At 35.6% G+C, this 23,237-nt stretch overlaps 1 protein-coding gene across 5 annotated transcripts in view; it reads right to left on the bottom strand.

Moving 5' to 3' along the window:
- LOC126808015 (transcription initiation factor IIB) overlaps positions 1 to 23,237 on the bottom strand; it is a 55,456-nt gene that overhangs the window by 15,416 nt on the left and 16,803 nt on the right. For all 5 annotated transcript variants that reach the window (XM_056100109.1, XM_050533030.1, XM_056100114.1 and 2 more), the window contains 6 exons: positions 17,170 to 17,251; positions 16,329 to 16,415; positions 5,734 to 5,820; positions 5,132 to 5,261; positions 4,647 to 4,756; positions 3,857 to 3,951 (listed from right to left, as the gene is read on the bottom strand). In XM_056100109.1, the coding sequence (XP_055956084.1) occupies positions 3,857 to 3,951; positions 4,647 to 4,756; positions 5,132 to 5,261; positions 5,734 to 5,820; positions 16,329 to 16,415; positions 17,170 to 17,251 (591 nt within the window). The remainder of the gene's footprint in view (positions 1 to 3,856; positions 3,952 to 4,646; positions 4,757 to 5,131; positions 5,262 to 5,733; positions 5,821 to 16,328; positions 16,416 to 17,169; positions 17,252 to 23,237) is intronic.

Below are 23,237 nucleotides of genomic sequence, written 5' to 3'. Positions count from 1 at the left end.
TCGCAAGATTTTTCAAAGTGATCAAGGGCCATAACTGTGACAGTAATTATCGAAAATCACTGAAAATGAATAGACTTCTTTGTCTCATGACCTTAACCCTTAACCGGTCAACGTCATTTTGACGTCATGACGTCAAGTGGTCAAGCTAAATAAAGGCTGATGTGAAATATTTTGTATGTATATTTCAATCAACTATTGCCAAATAATTATAAGTGATAGACTCTTGACACCAATAAAAAAAGTTGAAGGGGATAAGTTGATCAATAATTTGCAAATCATTCTAAATTCTTTTGATCAGAAATATCGTCTTCAGAATCGGTGTCATAGATACAATCCGAGTCGGAATATTTCATAAGAATTTCAATCGTTAAATTACATCTTTCGTCAAAAAATGTTGAACAAAGACATGTTTTTCTCAATGCCCTTGAGTAGACGAGTTCCTGTCTGACACGCATGCGTGGCCATATCAATTAAATACGAAACTAAATACTCAAATGCAGCTTATAAAAAAGGTCCTTGTTGTGGTCGACTTTAGTCGACCGTGACCACTTATCTGTATAACGTTGTGGTGACTATAGTCGACAATGACCGGTTAAGGGTTAAACACTGTGTATAAATTTAAAGTCAATCGGATATTGACTTTAGCCTCTAGAACGTCCACAAGATTTTTCAAAGTGATCAAGGGCCATAACTCTGGCAGAAAATATCGAAAATCACTGAAAATGAATAGACTTCATCTCATGACCTTAAACACTGTGTATAAATTTAAATTCAATCGGATATTAACTTTATCCTCTAGAGTGTCCACAAGATTTTTCAAAGTGATCAAGGCTTCTTCGTCTCATGACCTTAATAGACTTCTTCGTATCATGACTTTAAACATTGTGTATAAATTTAAAGTCAATCAGATATTGACTTTAGCCTCTAGAGCATCCACAAGATTTTTCAAAGTGATCAAGGGTCATAACTCTGCCAGTAATTATCTGAAATCGCTGAAAATCAATAGGCTTCTTTGTCTCATGACCTTAAACACTGTGTATCAATTTAAAGTCAATCGGATATTAACTTTGACCTTTAGAGCGTCCACAAGATTTTTCAAAGTGATCAAGGGCCATAACTCTGGCAGTAATTATTGGAAATCGATGAAAATCAATGGAATTCTTCGTCTCATGACCGTAAACACTGTATAAATTTAAAGTCAATCGCATATTAACTTTAGCCTCTAGAACGTCCACAAGATTTTTCAAAGTGATCAAGCAAGGGCCATGACTCCGGCAGTAATTATCGGAAATCGCTGAAAATCAATAGAATTCTTTGTCTCATGACCTTAAACACTTGTGTATAAATTTAAATAAAGTCAATCGGATATTATCTTTAGCCTCTAAAGCATCCACAAGATATTTTGAAGTGATCAAGGGCCATAACTCTAACAGTAATTATTGGAAAATACTGAAAATGAATAGGCTTCTTCATCTCATGACCTTAAACACTTTGTATGAATTTAAAGTCAATCGGATATTATCTATAGCCTCTAGAGCATCCACAAGATATTTTGAAGTGATCTTACACACTTTGTATAAATTTAAAGTTAATCAAATATTATCTTTAGCCTCTAAGAGCATCCACAAGATATTTTGAAGTGATCAAGGGCCTTAACTCTAACAGTAATTATTGGAAATTGCTGAAAATCAATAGGCTTCTTCGTCTCATGATCTTAAACACTTTGTATAAATTTGAAGTCAATCGGATATTAACTTTAGCCTCTAGAGCATCCACAAGATTTTTTGAAGTGATCAAGGGTCATAACTCTGGCAGTAAATAATAGGAAATTGCTGCTGAAAATCAATAGGCTTCTTCGTCTCATGACCTTAAACATTGTGTATAAATTGAAAGTCAATCAGATATTAGCTTTAGCCTCTAGAGCATCCACAAGATTTTTCAAAGTGATCAAGGACCATAACTCTGGCAGTAATTATCGGAAATCTCTGAAAATCAAAAGACTTCTTCGTCTCATGACCTTAAACACTGTGTATAAATTTAAAGTCAATTGGATATTAACTTTTTTGAAGAGATCTAGGGCCAAACTCTGGCAGTAATTATCGCAAATCGCCGAAAATCATTAGGCTTCTTCGTCTCATGACCTTAAACACTGTGTATAAATTTAACATGTATCTGTGTTGGGGTTAGTAATTCAATTTCAAAAATTTGCTCAGGCTCAGAACTTTTCAGTCAGCCCCTGTACTATATATAGTCAATATAATATAATACAGTATTCGTAACAATGTGTATTACCCGGACAACCACAGACAACTAACTATTTACATCATCCAATGAAAATGTCAGTTTTATCATGCACTTTCCGGTTTTCTAATTCTAGATAGAAACTTCTATTGCAAACAATTTATCTACATTAAACTACAAAATCTGTACTTTTGTCCATAGACCTAGATGACAATTATTTGTAAATAAATCTGTATTCAGCTGAGTGTTCAGTCAAGTTTAGATATGTAAGAAAAGAAATTAGTAACAAAACTATACAGTTATATGGGACAACAATCACTGGTTTATTATACACAGGCACGACGTTTCGATAAGTATTCTCTTATCGTTATCAAGCACAATTAGTAATCATATTCATGTAAACATCAATAATAAACAGATGATGAGATAAATGTATAAACTTGAACCTTGACAAAATAAAACGCAAAAATAAAATCCTCTCTTACAATCAGATTTACGTAACATGATACACAGCAGAGACCAGGGCTGGGGCCATTACATTGCCAATGTAATTAATTACATTACCATTACCATTACTTTTTAAATGTAATCATTACAATTACTTTCTGATTTTTAGCAATGTAATTAATTACCATTATTCATTACATTGAAAGTAATTAATTACCATTACCCATTACTTTATGACTATATAAATAAAAAAACATTTTCATAGAAATAAAAAAGACAACATTATTTTTCTGCCATGAAGTACCTACAAAATCAAACTCAAAATAATCCTTGATTCACTTAATTTGTTTGTTTGTTTATGAATTATTATTTCTAGCAATTAAAACATCAAGGCAAATTTTATAGTGACGGGCAGTGGTGACAAAAAACTGACATTTTCACTGTATGACTTGAAAAATGAATCAAAACTATAGTTAATTAACTGTATTTTCTTTTAAGTAATTTTTAAAAAAATTTAATCAGTCCAAATAGTTTTTCTATAATATATTGTATAATAAATGGTAAATTATTCAGCATGACTCTAAACAAAATATATATTAGTTTTAAGTAACCATAAAATGATGAGATACTTGTCTTTTAATCTAACTGACTGATTGATTGATTGACTGAGTGATTGGTTGCAAATTAGTACTAATCTTTGATTATAATATACATCTTATCAGAAATCCACTTCTTAGGTTACATGTCTAAAAAAGGTTCCTACATAAATAGTAATAAAGAAAATGTTTAATGCCTTCTTATTTTTCTTATAATTTTTTAAAACTGATTTAAATCTTTTTTTTTTAGAATTATAATGAATTGGATTTGTGTCAGATACACTTAATTACTTCTTCGGTGCTATAAAATTTGAGGCTTGTCATATTGGAAATATTTATATATGTCATAAAATGTAATTGAAAAGTAATTGAAATGTAATTGACCATTAAATGATTTTTGGAATGTAATTAATTACATTTCCATTACTCATTACTTTTGAAATCTTCCATTACTCATTACATGGCCATTACTTAAAAAATGTAATGATTACATTCCATTACCATAACCCCAGCCCTGGCAGAGACATCATGGTATAATGTAGTATGACAGTAGCCTGTGGTATATAACTTACCCAGGAACTAGATCTATATCCACAGCTTTTCTAGCAATACAAGTAGCAGCTTTCTGTACTTTAATCGGCAAACAAAGATTTGAACAGAACCGAGACTGGAAAAACAATAAGATTATTTAAGCATGGCTACTCACTGAAAGAAGTGGATTTAATTTCAATTCAAGTTTGAAATTTAAATATCAAAATATAAAGAAATGGACCGAATAGCTTATTTGAAAGTGTCAGGTCAAAATATTGAGCTGTTTGGAAGTGATCACTCGATTGGCTCGATAGGTTTATGTAACTTTTGTAATAGTTAGTGCAGGAGAACCACACTACATGCAAAACAAAACCAACAAGGAGTTCCATCATTCCATGGTTTAAGTGATCACTTATCAATGTAACTTAAGGAATAATGTAGATATGGCTATCCAGGCACTCAAGGATATCATTAATTTTGGGACCTAACACTACATGTAGCTGCATATGAAACTGAAAGTTTGTATTTCTGTGAAAATCTACTGCATATATTCAGAGTACACATATCTAAATACTGTCAAATTAAATTATTTGATATACATATTTGACCACCATTTGATATATATTGCAATACACAATATGCATAGCAATACAAATAATTCATTCTACTTTCATTTTGTTTGCCATTAGACGTTTCACGGTTGTCTTAATTCCAAGACCTATACTTAGTTCATTAAAATTAAAAGCATTTGACTCTGTTGCTGTCAATGGTAAAACTGTCAAAGTACTTCTCTCACTTTACTATTGTACAGATGAAAGAAAGACAACTCACCATAAAATCTCCTGTTGTAATTAATTCAACATTTGTTTCAAGGTTTTTAAGAATAAGTTTGAATACACGGCCTATTTCTTTCTTGGATATTTTGGACACTGCACAAATTTCTATAAAAAACATATTAATACTTTTAGTACTGAGGTACAGACATGAGACTTGAGATAGATAATAATAGATAATAATAGCCATTTCAGTACCTCACCTACAGCTGATTACTTCATTACCAGACTTACATAATATGCTCATTATCGAACTTCGTCAATGTATTGATGAAATTAAACTACATACAATGCTTTATCACTCGCACTCAATTAGAATCAAAGTTATCATGTTCCAAAGTATCAAAAGTTTCTGCTCAATCTGACATAATAGAGACAATATGATTTTAATAGTCCATTGTGTTCTTTGAAAGGCAGGGGAGAAAAAATTTAAATATGTGCAAATATCAACCTGTATGTAAAGTTTAATAGAAAACTGTTTACCTTTGAAAGTTCTAGGAACACCCTCCTGTCGACATGCTATATACATAGAGGCTGAAACAATGGCATCATTACTTCTACCACGTAATGACTTGCCTTCATGTACCTGTTTAAATAAAGTACTGCCTCGATCCTACAAAAATACAAACAATAAATCACAGTACATCAAAATTACTGAAGCATTTTTCGAACAGACTGCCAGTCAACATAATCATAAAGGTGCGTGAAGGAAATGGCACCACTGTAAATATGCGTTTGCATGTTCGATCCTCATTATAGCAGTGTGTCAAATCCTTGTACCCTTTAATAAGACACCTTTTCCCTGTAATCCAGTCTTAAGAGGCAAGACTGGATTGGGTACTGTAGGACTGTCAAAGGTAAATTTAATCTTGCACAAAAATTCTGCATGATTTCTAACGGAAGGTAAAATCATTACTGTATGTTTTGTTTGGACAGAGTAATTAAATGAAGGTCCAGCCATTGAGGAAATCCATATGTACCCTGACATTTTGATTTCAGATATTTCAAATGGGTATTCCAAACCATTTCATAGACAGATATAAGGCCTGGAATACTGATATTAAACTATATTATCTTATACTTACAGATATCATTTTAGGTAAATTTAATCTATCTGCTATTTGACCTATTTCCTTAAATGCAGCTATAAGGGTTCTGTCAGAACTACTTATCTGGAAAAAAACAGTTTTTTTTAAATATATTACCATGCCTTCATGTTTAAGGCGTGCTGTTGCTCCAGCGCTTCATCGTTGACCTCAATATAGTGTCCTCAATCCCAATTGAGGTGCATATTTTATTGCTTTCCGTAGTCCTCCATAATAGCTCTCGCAAACTGCAGACTTTATTTCCACAAAAATTGTCAGAAATTGCAAATTATAAATCACATGGTCGCAGTGGGTATTATTCATGTTTACTTCTTATTCATTTCCCCTGAATCGGCTCTGTACCAATGTCAATCATGATCACACAATATTTTAATCTGTACTCCTTTTCCTTTGTAAGAATCGGTCACATATGTGGTCTTCGTCACACATTTTTAATTATTTTCCAACCCAAAGAAATATTTAGTGACCAGGAAACTAAATGTGTCTTACACACCAAAAATATATCCATCCGAAAGCGCTCCCTATTAGCTATTAAAAAAAAAGAGGTTAACTTTTGATATTCATTTTGATATTCTCGGCAATAGCGGCATAATTCTACGATCATTGCTTTGAACATTTTAACTTAGGCACCACGGGCTTGCTATATAATGGCATTTCATACTACAACTAGATCATCTCTAACACTGCAATATTCGTCCACATTCCTGCTTTCATTGATATGGTACTTTTTAAAATGAAGAGAATGAAGTATGAAATGGCTGTAATATGACAAGAGGCAAAGAAGGCTAGGTGTTGGGTTTGTTTTGCAAAATTTTCAGACAAAATATTAACAAAAAAAGTGGGGGTTAGGGCATGCACCAAAATAAATAGTTGTCGTCTTTACGGTATAAGGAATAAATATGCAAAGTTCCAAGATAATCCATTTAGAATTCAAGCCTGTAGACAAAAAGCACAAAAATTGGGCGTGGCTCTGCCGCTCGTGGTTTGACATGGACCAATATATAAAGGTATAACCCTATGCTGGATCCTTCCAAATTGGATCCAAATCTGTTAATAATTGCAACCTGTATATCATTTACAGACAATATCAACAAAAAGTGGGTGTGGCACCGCCGAAAGGGCAGGGGGTGGGGGGTTTGGAGGAGGGGGGGTCGTGCAACAACATCAATAGTTGCCGTCCTTTGAGTATAAGGAATATGCATACCAAGACCCAAGATAATCCATTCAGAATTGTGGCTTTCGGGCGCTAAAGGCAAAAATTGGTCGTGGCTCTGCCCCTGGGGGTCGAGCATTCACCAAAATCATTTGTTGACACACGTAGACTATAAGGAATACATCTGCTAAGTACCAAGCTGATCCATTCAGAATTGCGGCCTATAAACGACAAACACAAAAATTGGGGGTGGCTTTGCCCCAAAGGATCGGGATATGCAGTTGTCGTCTTTAAACTATAAGGAATACATATCCGAAGTTCAAAGATGATCCATTAAGAATCATGGCCTGTAGGCAACACACACAGACACAATTAAAAGATAGGTTGCCAGGCAATGAAACATACGCCCACAGCAGCTATATCGTCCGGGTAGTCAACAAGAGTAGTCGCATATTTTTACTTTTTTCGGTAATGAAAATCTGATTAAGAGTAACAACTCATTAAGTAATTATGAGAAAACTATTAGAATTTGTTTGGTTTTTATAAAGTTCTGCCCCATGCTAACGTTTAGTATACGAAACTTTTAACATCATGGATTTAGCTGTTCAAGTCATAAAGATTCATTGAAAATCAATATACTTGTTCGTCTCATGACCTTAAGCAGTGTATCAATTAAAGGTCAATCGGATATTAACTTTAGCCTCTAGAGCGTCCACAAGATTTTTCAAAGTGATCAAGGGCCATAACTCTGGCAGTAATTATCGAAAATATTATCTTTAGCCTCTAGAGCATCCACAAGATATTTTGAAGTGATCAAGGGCCTTAACTCTAACAGTAATTAATGGAAATTGCTGAAAATCAATAGGCTTCTTCGTCTCATGACCTTAAACACAGTGTATAAATTTATAGTCAATCGAAAATTAACTTTTGCCTCTAGAGCGTCCACAAGATTTTTCAAAGTGATCAAGGGCGATAACTCTGGCAGTAATTATCGGAAATCGTTGAAAATCAATAGGATTCTTTGTCTCATGACCTTAAACACTGTGTATAAATTAAAGTCAATCAGATATTAACTTTGACCTCTAGAGCGTCCACAATGTGGGCGTATAAAAATGGGTATGGCACTGCCCCTGGGGGTTGGGCAATCACCAAAAAACAATAGGGGTCATCCTTAGGGTATAGAATAGGTATGAATAGTTTCAAATGGATCTGTTAAGAATTGCGGCCTGTAGGCGAAACACAAGACACACAGACATTGGGCATGGCTCTGTTCCAGGGGGTCAGGGATGCACCAAAAATAATAGAGGTCAGCCTTAGGGTATAAGGAATAAGTATAAAAAGTTTTCAAGACGATCTATTAACAATTGTGGGCTGTAGGCGACACACAGCCACACACAAAAAAAATGGGTGTGGCACTGTCCCTGGGGGTTGGGCATGCACCCTAAATATTACGTTTTTGTGGTCACGTGCTCTTGACGGGTCACATGCTCTTGAAGGGTCACGTGCTCGTGATATAATTTTTTTTTCGTCTTGACATGTGAATTTTTCCGTCATGACATGTGAATTTTTTAGTGTTGACATATGAATTTTTTCGTCTTGACATTTGTATTTTTTTTTGTCTTGACGTGTGAAAAATAATTTTGTTGAATTGTTTATAAAAACCGAATATAGTGGTAAAATATTTCCATGAACAGTATAAATTGACTTGACTATAACAAAATACAAGAGCAGCAATGGAAAAAAATAATCTTTATTGAATCTTTATATGTCGTTTTGTACAGAAAAAAATGCTTGGAAGGTGATGGAAAAAAATTGTTATACTTGATTTTTTCTCTTTCCAAATCCATGCAGAAAAACGGTCTTGCAATTAATTCAGCTTTGGCTTGCCATAAAATGCCAATCAAAGAAGAGATATTAAATAGATTAGAAAGGTTCAGCCATATTTTGATTTAATTTAAAAAAGAAGGAGCGAGAATTAGCTTTGAACAAACAGTACAGTGGTTGAAATTATTGCACACGTCTTGTCAAACCTTCAAAAGCTAATATCTTCGCTCGCAATAGAGTAATTTGAATGAAATTTTCAAATTATTCATTTTACATTATCTATTTTCAAAATATTATAGCAAGAATGGCTAGCTCTTTATCTAAATCTTACATAATATATCTTTAATTTAAATAACTTGGAAACGATCCATGTATATCAAAAATGCATCAATATTTTCACAGAAATTTGGAAAGGATCCATGTGTTTGTTAGATTTTGGAAATGCATCAATATTTTCACAGAAATTTGAAAATTAAGAAATTTAGTCTTAATTATGTACATACACATGTATACTGCTGAGTGATATGCATTTTGCTGCTGTGATCCTCTGGCTTAACACAATTCTAATCTTTTAAAACTTGAAAATGTTGCATTTCCCTTCTCGAGCAAGTAAAATCTATGTGTTTGCAGAGAAATTTCTATGTCTTCATTTTTATTTAGACTGACTCACTCCACCTCTTTTCTTGAAAATCATATTTCATTATTTGGATATTCAATTGTCAAACATACATGTATATTGACTCAAAATTAGCATTAATTGGATTTTGTGTTTGAATTATAACCGGGCATTTTATTTTGCACCAACAAATGTGACCCCCTATGCCATACTGAGTCGTAGTAAGGAAATTTTATAAAAATTGAGTTATTGTTAAATTCACATTCTCCAACTCATTACCTTCAATTTGATGTATAGTTTGTTTGAAATGGGCAAAAATTGACTGAGCTCTGTCCATTCGAAGCTCCCAACTCACAAAAGTAAGTTTTGAGAAAAAGCAAGTCAAAGATTTGGTATGTTCCGAAACAAAATCCCATAGCAACCAGGTCATTTATTTGCTATTTGTTGTTGAATATATCTTTCCACAGGTTTTCAGGGGTGCTGAAGACGAAAATCGTAGTAAAAATTTGATCCGACGATTTCCTATTGGCCATTTTTTTTTTATTTCCATTTAAGGAATATAAATTATTTTTTTAAAGATGATATGAGATATCAGATAATCACTGCTTGGATTAATTATTCAGAGTAAATAAGGAGTTGTCGACGGCTTTATCATTGACCTGTGACAGTTAATTAGTATTACTCAAAGACACCCACCCGTATGTCGATTAATTTACATAATCAGCCACGTGGTTTGGATTAACACTCAACGGCAATCTATATACGATCAGAATTAATTTTTGTCTGCCACTTATGAGAGTGAATCGCACGTAGGTACCCAAAAACATTACTGCCAAAACCAAATATCTATCGCCCGCTTGAGTCAGCCACGTAACCATAATGCTTTTCACTCGGTGTCTGGGCCAATCAGCAAACGAGTTGTGTAAACAGCACAGCAACAAGCGGAGGTGGTTTATATTTTTTAGGGGTTTTAAAACTTGATTGTATCCGTTCAAAATCAATTCATTGACATTAATTTGACCCTACATGTATTTGTACACTAGAGATTCTCTGCTTTACAACGATGCCAATTATCATGCAAGAGGAATGACAGGTCATCCCACATACAAAGTGTAAAAAATGAACCATTTTGTAGAAAACGGTAAAAGAATGTCAATTTTAAAAAAATAAATGTGCTATTTATTAATATGTGTCATCTATTTATTTTGGGATTTCGGCGGGTGACATCAGTCTCACTGTTGGCTTGTTCCTTCTGCTTTTATTCTCTTATAAAGGGAGACAACTATTTGATCTTGTCCTATCATGCCGATTCATACAGGAGGAAGGCCATCATTAATTTCCCCATTGACTTCAATGTTAATTCTGGTCTCTTTGCCCGGGCTCCAATATTTCCCAAAAGTTTCGTTGATCTGAAATGCTTTTCACTACAGACAGAGAAACAAATGGTCATGGCTTGGCACCAAAATTTGTATGAGGTTGACAACCAAAATTTTGAGATACACAAACTTGAAGAAGCATACTAAAAACATGTACATTGTAACTATTCGCTGTACATATCACCGGAACCAACCTGATAACTCAGTATACAAAACAGCACATAAAATCTGCAGTAATTTTTTTTTTTTTTTGGATTCTGTATTATAATAATAATGTTGCAAAAATAAACGTGAGGAGGCTATGACGAAAAGAATTTTGATGGTATATGAACTTTTAAAACCATAGGAGGCAGACCACCATTAAATTTCACTATCTCGGTACCCACAAATTGTGGGTCGTCTATTTACAACTATTCTCTCTCTGTCTCTTTTCTGCTCTTTTGCAAGCTCATTTTTATTGATTTTTGGTCTAGAATGGACGAAGAGGGTTTGAATTAACATTTTGTACCAGGTTTTGGTAAATATTATTCATGATTTAGAGGCGGAAAGATAACAAAGTTATCAGGTTGGTTCCGGTGATATGTACAGCGAATAGTTACAATATACATGTTTTTAGTATGCTTCTTCAAGTTTGTGTATCTCAAAATTTTGGTTGTCAACCGCATACAGATTTTGGTGCCAAGCCATGACCATTTGTTTCTCTGTCTGTAGTGAAAAGCTTTCTCCCTTTATAAGAGAATAAAAGCAGAAGGAACAAGTCAACAGTGAGACTGATGTCCCCTGCCGAAATCCCAAAATAAATAGATGACACATATTAATTAATAGCACATTTATATTTTTCAAAAGTATCAAGCAATCAAACTGATTATCAACTATACACTAAATTTCATCACTCTCTACCATATATAATCAAAGTTATCTTGTCCCAAAGCATCGACCGATGAAATTGCTTAGCTCTGCTTAGCTTTAGCTGGAAATGTAAATCATTGAACTCAGTCAAGACATTCACCCAATGAACATCTACATCAAGTTTAAACATTCTACCTCAATTAAAAGCAGAGTTGTTATGTTCCGAAGTCTTGACCAATCAAATTGCTTATCGCTCATCATCGAACTTAGTCAAGATAACGATATAATCAATGTATACTCAGCGTTTCATCACTCTCAATTAATTAAAACTAAAGTTATCGTGCCCCAAGGCATCAACCAATCAGATAGAACTCCATCAAGGCATTCACCTAATGAATGCCTACACCAAGTTTGAACATTCTAGATCAATTAGAAGGAGAGCTATTGTGTTCCAAAGTCTCGGCCAATCAAATTGCTTATCGCTCTGCTTACCCTGAGCAGAAAATGCTCATTATCGAACTTAGTCAAGGTATTGAAGTTTCATCACTCTCAATTAATCAGAACTAAAGTTATCGTGTCCCAAAGCATCAACCAATCAAATTGCTTATCTCTGCTTACCCTAAGCAGAAAATGCTCATCTTCAAACTCCATCGAGGCATTGACCTAATAAACACATACCAAGTTTGAACATTGTAGCTCACTTTAGATAGATGGGTTACTGTGTCCCGAAAAGTGTGACGGACAGACACATTTTAAGAGTCATTCCATGAGAAAACCATGCAAAATCGGGCAGCATCAGGAAGATGGGGGGGGGGGCGGAAGATCGAGTTCATCTCCGGGGGATTTTATGGACTCCCCCTGACTACTTCACAGCCAGAAGGGCCGATTTGAAAATTTCACCATTATTGAGGAACAGCCTCTGGGTAATTTTTGGCCAATTTTGCCATTTTTCATGTCATATTTCGTCAATTTTTAGCCACCTATTGTGGCGAGTCTAGGGTTTGGATGAAAATGGTGGTGATTGATGATGTTAGTGCGGGTCTTCCTGTGCCCCAGTGTGAAGACCATAAAGTCGCATCTATTCTCTGGGAGCAATGATCAGCAAAATTGTAAGGTATGGTGAATAAAACTGAAAATATACACCTGTGAAGATTAGCCCTATTTTCTATGATGCGGGGGTAGGTAAACATATCGAAATGGTTTTATGCACAGCTCGATTCCCTCTATCGATATAAGAAATAAAATCTCTGTGACCTCTCTTCAATCAATGTGAAATCATAAGTCAAAGTTTGTGAATTTTCCCTATTGTAAATCTCTCATTCTCTATGAAATGGCCAACTACTTTCATTCAGGGTAAGCCAGCTCTCTACGTTTCTTCACCAAATCATTCACCCGCGCTCACTGGTAGCAGCTTGAAACCCCCTCGAGCAAAACTAGTCTCTTTGATGAGGCTTGGTATCCAATCCAAGATGGCCGTGCCCGAAAGCGCACGTTTGGCCATTAAATGTGGTACATATCCCAGATATGACCAAAAGAATCACTTCATGCAATTGAAATAATGTACTAAGGACATTAAGGCCCACCTTAGCACATCACATAGCAATAAGTGATGTGAGAACCGAATGGGAGCTGATTTCTTGACGAAGCTGCATTAAACGTAATATTCCAAAAGAATGCATGCTGCCACATCTAAGGAGAAGCCATACAAAGACCGCGCTGTGTCACTTGGAATCAACTTATTCCTATTGGAACGGCTATGATTGTGAAATAAACTACTATTGAAAAAAAAAAAGGGAAGAAATTGTGTCTTTGAAATATCGATGGAAACCTTGTGTGTGTGCTCGACCACAATCAAATTAGCAGAAAACAGCTGTGCAGTGATACTCCAGTTGACTGAGTTAAACGATGGGCTTCAGAAGTCCTCAAACCAGCTGAAGTGAGTCTGAAATAGTTGTAACACCTTTACTAAAGGCCAGCTCTCTGCTCCTTTTTTTTTTTTTTTTTTTTAACTTTGGCAGCATTAAAAAATTCTTGTTCATTTTAGAATTTTTTTCTTCTATTCTAATTCTATGTATATGCCGGAAATATTATGCTGCCCATAATGAGGAAATAAAAAATATGGCATAGGGTCAAAAATTCAACTTCATTAAGGCTGTGCAAAAATATCGATATAATCGATAATCGGTAGAAGTTATTTAGCGATACAATAATCGATATTGAAATTCAAATATCGATTATCGGTATATTTACCTTCTGACGGCAAGTTACGGTCACTTTCACATGACTGAACTTGCCGTAGTCTGGCATGCAGACGAATGAACGAATACACAACGTCAACACAACAACTATTTTCCCCCTCTGCTTACAAACTGGCACATTTTAAATATATATTATTGTAAAAAAACTAAACTTTAAGATTAAATACATTATTTTAATATTTTCGTTGTTTTTGTTGTTATTACTAGTTGAAACTAAAATAGGTCACGCACTTTGTGAACAATGACGATCGCACGTGATATAGTAAAATTAGAATTATCTCCCTTCTTTGCTCTTGATTGATTTGTAGAGAAATTGTCTGCTTTCACGATAAAACTAATTGTATTATTAATGATCAACTAAGCTTTTATTACTAAATCATGTCAGATACAGCCCATACCAAACACGTTTTTGGCTTCCCGGAAAAATATCTATATCTCTCGTAATTTCTTGGAAGAATTCTACTTTGGTTTTCGTCAAAATTAGCCAATCATAAAAATTCTACTTTGAAAGCCGGTAATTATTTTTTTATTGTCCAATCAATAGACGCCTTCTATTATATTTTATTCTATTATTAGTAACACTGTGTGATCGCCAGTAACTTGCAAAGAGAAACCATGTATTGTCTTTGTATTTATCGGAGATATTGGAATAAAAAAAAAGGTTCAAATGAATCAAGAACAAAACTTAGAATAATACTCAAGTTAATCCTACATTTAGCAACTAATTATTTTACATTAATTGATTTTTTTACGTACATCGGCACATTATTAGACTAGGAATAATAACACTACTGTAACTCGATCAACACAAATAAGAGGTCGGTAAAGTTTGGTTTTTCCGGAAGAATGATAATCGATTATTATCAATAATCGCTGACAAATTCTTGCCGATAATCGATATTGAAATTTCATATCAATTCCCAGCCTTATTCATCATATGATCATTTTCGAAGCCCAAAATGGATCTTGCTGGGCATTTTAAAACTGAATTTGTACATGAAGGACAAAACTTAGAATAATACTCAAGTTAATCCTACATTTAGCAACTAATTATTTTACATTAATTGATTTTTTTACGTACATCGGCACATTATTAGACTAGGAATAATAACACTACTGTAACTCGATCAACACAAATAAGAGGTCGGTAAAGTTTGGTTTTTCCGGAAGAATGATAATCGATTATTATCAATAATCGCTGACAAATTCTTGCCGATAATCGATATTGAAATTTCATATCAATTCCCAGCCTTATTCATCATATGATCATTTTCGAAGCCCAAAATGGATCTTGCTGGGCATTTTAAAACTGAATTTGTACATGAAGGACATGTACAAATGTTGCCCCCTGCAAATAGTACATTAGAAATAAGTTTAGTAAATTATTTTATATGGTTTGATTCTTTCAGGTTACTGTTGGAACTGGTGACATCTCTGCCACTGCTACATCATCTGCAGCTACTGGTAGTGCTGCTTACAGCCATCATCAATCAATGAAGAAAAAACACAATTTTCTGCGGTCTCGGGCGCAGTCATCATGGATTGGATACCAATCATCATCGAAGAGACTAGTTTTGCTCGAGCGGGTTTCAAGCTGCTACCTGCGAGGGCTGGCGAATGATTTGGTGAAGAAACAGAGAAAGCTGGCATACCCTGAATGAAAGTAGTTGGTCATTTCATAGAGAATAAGAGATTACAATAGGGAAAATTCACCAACTTTGACTTATTATTTCGCATTGATTGAAGAGAGGTGACAGAGATTTTATTTTTTATATCGATAGAGTGTGTCGAGCTGTGCTTAAAACCATTTCGATATTTTGATCTACCCCCGCATCATAGAAATTACAGCTAATTTTCGCAGGTGTATATTTTCAGTTTTAGTCGCCATATGTTACAATTTTGCTGATCATTACTCCCAGAGAATAGATGCGACTTTATGGTCTTCACACTGGGGTACAGGAAGACCCCCACTAACATCACCAATCACCTCCATTTCCATCCAAACCCTAGGCCCGTTACACTAGGTGGCTGAAAATTGACCAAAAATGACCTGAAAAATGGCAAAATTGGCCAAAAATCACCCAGAGGCTGTTTCTCAATAACGGTGAGATTTTGAGATTGGCCCTCCTGGCTGTGAAGTAGTCTTGAGAAGTCCATAAAATCCCCCCCCCCCCCCCCCCAGGATAAACTTGATCTGCCGACCCCCACCTTCCCACCTTCTGCATGGTTTTCTTGTGGAATGACTCTTAATAGTCCCCTGCTTTCTTCGAAAGGAGGGGGAAAAAAATAATAGAAAAATAATTCTTGAACTATTGGGATATCAATGGTCTTGATTGTGGTATTGCAAAAAAAGTTCCCACCCCCCGGACAAATCCTAATAAAATTAGAAATTTAGGAGGGTTGACAGGTCTCCCTCAAACACATTTTGACGATTAATGATGAATCTATGCAAAGCCATTAATATGAAAGTTTGTTTAAAAGCTAGAAAAATAACTTACTGTTCGTCTGTTTCTGTACCCTGAGTCGTCTGCTCCTGGTGCTGCTGCTATCATAGTAGATAGATCTCCTCCATCCAATAAAGAATTCTGCAATTCAAAGTAACAGGATAAAGTTTCATGGCCTAAAACTGAGAGAGAGAGAGAGAGAGAGAGAGAAAGAGTTTAACATCCACTCAACACATACTAGGTCATTTCCCGATGAACATATCGTTCAATTTTATTTCAATAATTCGCTTGTGCGTAGGGGTCTTTAGCAGTCGGAGGAAACTGGAGGACCTGGAGAAAACCAGCGAGGTTGGACAGGCGACCCTTATCACATACAACCGGGGAATCGAAGCATTCAGCCATCCAACCCCCCTTGTCCTAATATTTTGTCCCAAAGTTTTGTTTGTGGCAATAAATCAAACTGAAATTAAATAGACATTCTTGCCACACTAATTGAACTTACATATACCATATTTAAACATAGCGATGGGCTTGTCAGAGCCGCTAACAAGCCCACCAGACGTAAAGTCATCCCTGCTACATAATGTAACTCTAAAATCAATGTCTTCAAACTCTGTCTTGTGTGTTCTTCATAAGCTTTCAAGTTAACTCCACAAACAAGGCAATACATGTAACTTCATGATTTACAATCAACACATTCTTGAAATTAATAGGGTACCATTATATCCCAATGTATAATCCTAGCAAGTCAAAAACAGTGATCTATAGAGTATTCACAAGAAATTGTAGACAGTCTGTCTGTGGGCATAAAAAAAGATCAGATGATAAAATGTAGTCTATAGAATGTTGAAAGGTGTGATACAAAGCATAAAATGACTAAGTAACATCAACTTACCTCTGCAGCTCCAACACGAGATGCATCCTTAGCATCTTTATCATTACTAAAGGTTCTCCATTCTGATCCCACATCTACTACTCTACAACATTAATTTAAATAATTCTTTCTTTATGAATTACAGAAAGTACAAAAGGTTCTCCAAACTTTCATATATATGCAACACTAAACTATTCGGTACATATTTTCAACATTAAAATCGCAAGAAAGTACATAGTCTTTCAATAAGAAAATTGATCATCCTTTCAGAGATTAGCAAAATTGAGAGTAGAACAAATGACATGAATTGAGTTGAGTCGACTTTTTATTTAAAGAGAGCAAGCCGTATACAATTACATAGTTCGAAGTCAGCCCGTTTACTTATTTTGGGTTTATTTCAAACTCAAAAACCGCAAACTTGGTAAAAATATAAAGATAGGTTGCCAGGCAACGAAACATACGCCCACAGCAGCTAAATCAATAGGATTCTTCGTAACATATAACCTCAAACACTGTGTATAAATTTAAAGTCAATCAGATATTAACTTTAGCCTCTAGAGCATCCACAAGATTTTTCAAAGTGATCAAAGGCCATAACTCTGGATGTAATTATCGTAAATTGCCCGAAAAGCAATAGGCTTTTTCGTCTCATGACTTTAAGCACTGTGTATAAATTTAAAGTCAATCGGATATTAACTTTGTCCTCTAGAGCGTCCACAAGATTTTTTAAGTGATCAAGGGCCATACATGTAACTCTGGCAGTAATTATCGAAAATCGCTGAAAATGAATAGACTTCATCGTCTCATGACCTTAAACACTGTCCTTCACAATAATTATTCGAAATCAATGAAAATCAATAGGCTTCTCTATCTCATGACCTTAAACACTGTGTATAGATTTAAAGTCAATCGGATGATAACTTTAATCTCTAGAGCGTCACAAGATTTTTCAAAGTGATCAAGGGACATAACTTTGGCAGTAATTATCAGAAATCGTTGAAAATGAATAGGATTTTTTTGTCTCATAACCTCAAACACTGTGTATAAATTTAAAATCAATTGGATATTAACTGTAGCCTCTAGAGCTTGTGGACGCCGGGACCGACGGACGGACAGGGCGACCACAATATACAACCACATTTCAATGTGGACGTATAAAAAGTGGGTGTGGTATCACACCCCTGGCGGTCAGGACATGTACCAAAATCAATAGTTGCTGTTCTTAGACTAAAGGATATAAAGTATACTAAGTTCCAAGATAATCCATTCAGAATTGTGTCCTTCGGGCACTAAACACATAAATTGGGCATGGTCTACCCCCTGGGGTCGGGACATGCACCAAAATTAATAGTTGCCGCCCTCAGGCTATAAGTAATACGCCAAGTTCCAAGCTGATACATTCAGAATTGCGGCCTGTATACGATCAACACAACCAGCGACTGCTAGGCAGGATACGCCCACATTTTCGAGAGATGGATAGTATAGAGAACAAGCTAACAAGAAAGTGATTTTTCCTACTATCAAGGGCCATAAATCAGGAAATTACAATTCAATATGCGCGAATATCGAAAGGAACAGAGATCTTTGTGTTATAAACTTACATTTCAAGTTTCAACAAATTCAGATAAAAACTGTGACCTCTATAGGGTCCACAACCTTATTTTTTACGCTGTTTGAGAACGAATGGCGTCTATTTTGTCTGTCAATTTTGGGTTGATTTTCACGAAATTCGAATTCAGTCGTCCTTAGGGTGTAACAGTGAAATAATAATACAGTTTTTTAAATTGGTTAAAAATTATGACCTCTATTGGGTCCACAAGCTAAAAACGCGATTTTTCGTACAATCAGGGGCCATAATTCAGGAAGTTACGGTCCGATATGCGCGAATATCTAAAGGAACCGAGATCTTTGGGTTATAAACTTACATTTCAAGTTTCAACAAAATCGGATAAAAATTGTGACCTCTATAGGGTCCACAACCTTGATATACCATATTTTTACGCTATTTGAGAAGGAAGGGCGGCCATTTTGTCTGTCAGTTTTGGGCCGATTTTCACGAAATTTGAATTCAGTCGTCCTTGGGGTGCAACAGTGATATAATAATACGATTTTTTAAATCGGATAAAAATTGTCACCTCTATAGGGTTCACAAACTTAAAACGCGATTTTTCGTAAAATAAGGGGCCATAATTCAGGAAGTTACGGTCCGATATGCGCAAATATCGCAAGGAACCGAGATCTTTGTGTTATAAACATACATTTCAAGTTTCAACAAAATCGGATAAAAATTTGTGACCTCTATAGGGTCCACAACCTTGATATACCATATTTTTTACGCTATTTGAGAACGAAGGGCGGCCATTTTGACGGTCAGTTTTGGGCCGATTTTCACGAAATTCGAACTCAGTCGTCCTTGGGGTGCAACGGTGATAAAATAATACGATTTTTTAAATCGGATAAAAATTATGACCTCTATAGGGTCCACAAGCTAAAAACGTGATCTTTTGTAAAATCAGGGGCCATAATTCAAGAAGTTACAATCCGATATGCGCGAATATCGAAAGGAACCGAGATCTTTGGGTTATAAACTTACATTTCAAGTTTCAACAAAATCGGATAAAAATTGTGACCTCTATAGGGTCCACAAGCTAAAAACGTGATTTTTCGTATAAACAGGGGCCATAATCCATGAAGTTTCGATCCGATACATGCCAATATCAAAAGAAGCCAAGATCTTTTGGGGATAAACCTATATTTCAAGTTTCGTCAAAATTGGACAAGAATTGTGACCTGAAGAGAGTCCACAAACAAATTGTGGACGGATAGGGGCGACGACAATATATGTCCACATGAAAATGTGGCGTATAAAAAGGGAACCTCTATAGGGTCCACAACCATGATATACCGTATTTTTACACTATTTGAGAACGAAGGACAGCCATTTTGTCTGTCAGTTTTGGGTCGATTTTCACGAAATTCGAACTCAGACGTCCTTAGGGTGAAACAGTGATATAATAATACGTTTTTTTAAATCGGATAAAAATTATGACCTCTATAGGGTCCACAAGCTAAAAACGCAATTTTTTGTACAATCAGGGGCCATAATTCAGGAAGTTACGGTCCGATATGCACGAATATCGAAAGGAACCAAGATCTTTGGGTTATAAACTTACATTTCAAGTTTCAACAAAATCGGATAAAAATTGTGACCTCTATAGGGTCCACAACCTTGATATACCGTACCATATTTTTACGCTATTTGAGAACGAACGGCGGCCATTTTGTCTGTCAATTTTAGACCGATTTTCACAAAATTCGAAGTCAGTCGCTCTTAGTGTGTAACGGTGATATAATAATGCGTTTTTTTAAATCGAATAAAAATTATGACCTCTATAGGGTCCACAAGCTAAAAACGCAATTTTCCGTACAATCAGGGGCCATAATTCAGGAAGTTACGGTCTGATATGCGCGAATATCGAAAGGAACCGAGATCTTTGGGTTATAAACTTACATTTCAAGTTTCAACAAAATCGAATAAAAAGTGTGACCTCTATAGGGTCCACAACCTTGATATACCATATTTTACGGTCCAATATGTGCGAATATAGTAAGGAACCAAGATCTATAGTGTCCACAAGCTAAAAACGTGATTTTTCGTACCAACAGGGGCCATAATCCATGAAGTTTCGATCTGATACATGCCAATATCGAAAGCAGCCGAGATCTTTTGGAGATAAACCTATATTTCAAGTTTCGTCAAAATCGGATAAGAATTGTGACCTGTAGAGTGTCCACAAACAATTGTGGACGGACGGACGGACAGGGGCATAATACATCCACTCGAAAATGTGGGCGTATAAAAATTGTGACCTCTATAGTGTCCACAACCTTGATATACCATATTTTTACGCTATTTGAGAACGAAGGTCGGCCATTTTGTCTGTCTGTTTTGTTCCGATTTTTACGAAATTTGAAGTCAGCCATCCTTAGGGTGTAACGGTGATATTTTAAAACGTTTTTTTAAATCGGATAAAAGTTATGACCTCTATAGGGTCCACAAGCCAAAAAACGCGATTTTTCATACAATCAGGGTTCATAATTCATGAAGTTACGGTCCGAAATGCGCGAATGTCGAAAGGAACTGAAATCTTTGTGTTATAAACTTATATTTCAAGTTTCAACAAAATCGGATAAAAATTGTGACCTCTATAGGGTCCACAACCTTGATATACCATATTTTTACGCTATTTGAGAAGGAAGGGCGGCCATTTTGTCTGTCAGTTTTGGGCCGATTTTCACGAAATTCTAACTCAGCGTCCTTAGGGTGCAACGGTGATATTCTAAAACGTTTTTTTTAAATCGGATAAAAGTTATGACCTCTATAGGGTCCACAAGCCAAAAAACGTGATTTTTCGTACAATCAGGGGCCATAATTCAGGAAGTTAAGGTCTGATATGCGCGAATATCAGGGGCGACAGCATAATACATCCACACAAAAATGTGGGCGTATAAAAATTGTGACCTCTATAGTGTCCACAACCTTGATATATACCATATTTTTACGCTATTTGAGAACGAAGGTCGGCCATTTTGTCTGTCTGTTTTGTTCCGATTTTTACGAAATTTGAAGTCAGCCGTCCTTAGGGTGTAACAGTGATATTCTAAAACGTTTTTTTAAATCGGATAAAAGTTATGACCTCTAAAGGGTCCACAAGCCAAAAAACGCGATTTTTAATACAATCAGGGTTCATAATTCATGAAGTTATGGTCCGATATGCGCGAATATCGAAAGGAACTGAAATCTTTGTGTTATAAACTTATATTTCAAGTTTCAACAAAATCGGATAAAAATTGTGACCTCTATAGGGTCCACAACCTTGATATACCATATTTTTACGCTATTTGAGAAGGAAGGGCGGCCATTTTGTCTGTCAGTTTTGGGCCGATTTTCACGAAATTCTAACTCAGCGTCCTTAGGGTGCAACGGTGATATTCTAAAACGTTTTTTTTAAATCGGATAAAAGTTATGACCTCTATAGGGTCCACAAGCCAAAAAATGTGATTTTTCTTACTATCAGGGGCCATAATTCAGGAAGTTAAGGTCTGATATGCGCGAATATTGAAAGGAACTGAAATCTTTGGGTTATAAACTTACATTTCATGTTTTATCAAAATAGGATTAAAATTGTGACCTCTATAGGGTCCACAACCTTGATATACCATATTTTTACGCTATTTGAGAACGAACGGTGGCCATTTTGTCTGTCAATTTTGGTCCGATTTTCATGAAATTCGAACTCATTCGTCCTTAGGGTGTAACGGTGATATAATAATACGTTTTTTTAAATCCGAAAAACAATATGACTTCTATAGGGTCCACAAGCTAAAACCGCGATTTTCCGTACAATCAGGGGCCATAATTCAGGAAGTTACGGTCCGATATGCACGAATATCGAAAGGATCTGAGATCTTTGGGTTATAAATTTACATTTAAAGTATCAACAAGATCGGATAAAAATTGTGACCTCTATAGGGTCCACAAGCTAAAAACGTGATTTTTCGTACAATCAGGGGCCATAATCCATGAATTTTCGATCCGATACATGCCAATATCGAAAGCAGCCAAGATCTTTTGGGGATAAACCTATATTTCAAGTTTCATCAAAATCGGATAAGAATTGTGACCTGTATAGAGTCCACAGACAGGGGCGACGGCATAATACGTCTACATGAAAATGTGGGCGTATAAAAATTGGGCATGGCTCTGCCCCTATGGGACAGGACATGCACCAAAATCAATAGTTCTCTTCCTTAGGCTATTATACCAAGTTCCAAAATAATCCATTAAGAATTGTGGCCTGTATGCAACACACGGACACACAAAGAAAACATGGGTGTGGCTCTGTCCCTGGGGGTCAGGCATTCACCCAATAGGGATCATCCTTAGGGTATATGGAATAGGTGTGCAAAGTTTCAAATGGATCTGTTAAGAATTGCGGCCTGTAGACGAAACACGAGACACACAAAAATTGGGCATGGCTCTGTTCCAGGGGGTCGGGCATGCACCAAAAGAGAGAGAGAGAAATGGG

This window comes from Patella vulgata, chromosome 1 (assembly GCF_932274485.2).
Source record: "Patella vulgata chromosome 1, xgPatVulg1.2, whole genome shotgun sequence".
NCBI classification, from domain to species: Eukaryota; Metazoa; Mollusca; class Gastropoda; family Patellidae; genus Patella; species Patella vulgata.
The sequence above is the reverse complement of the archived record's forward strand: the minus strand, read 5'-3'. Positions and strand labels throughout refer to the sequence as shown.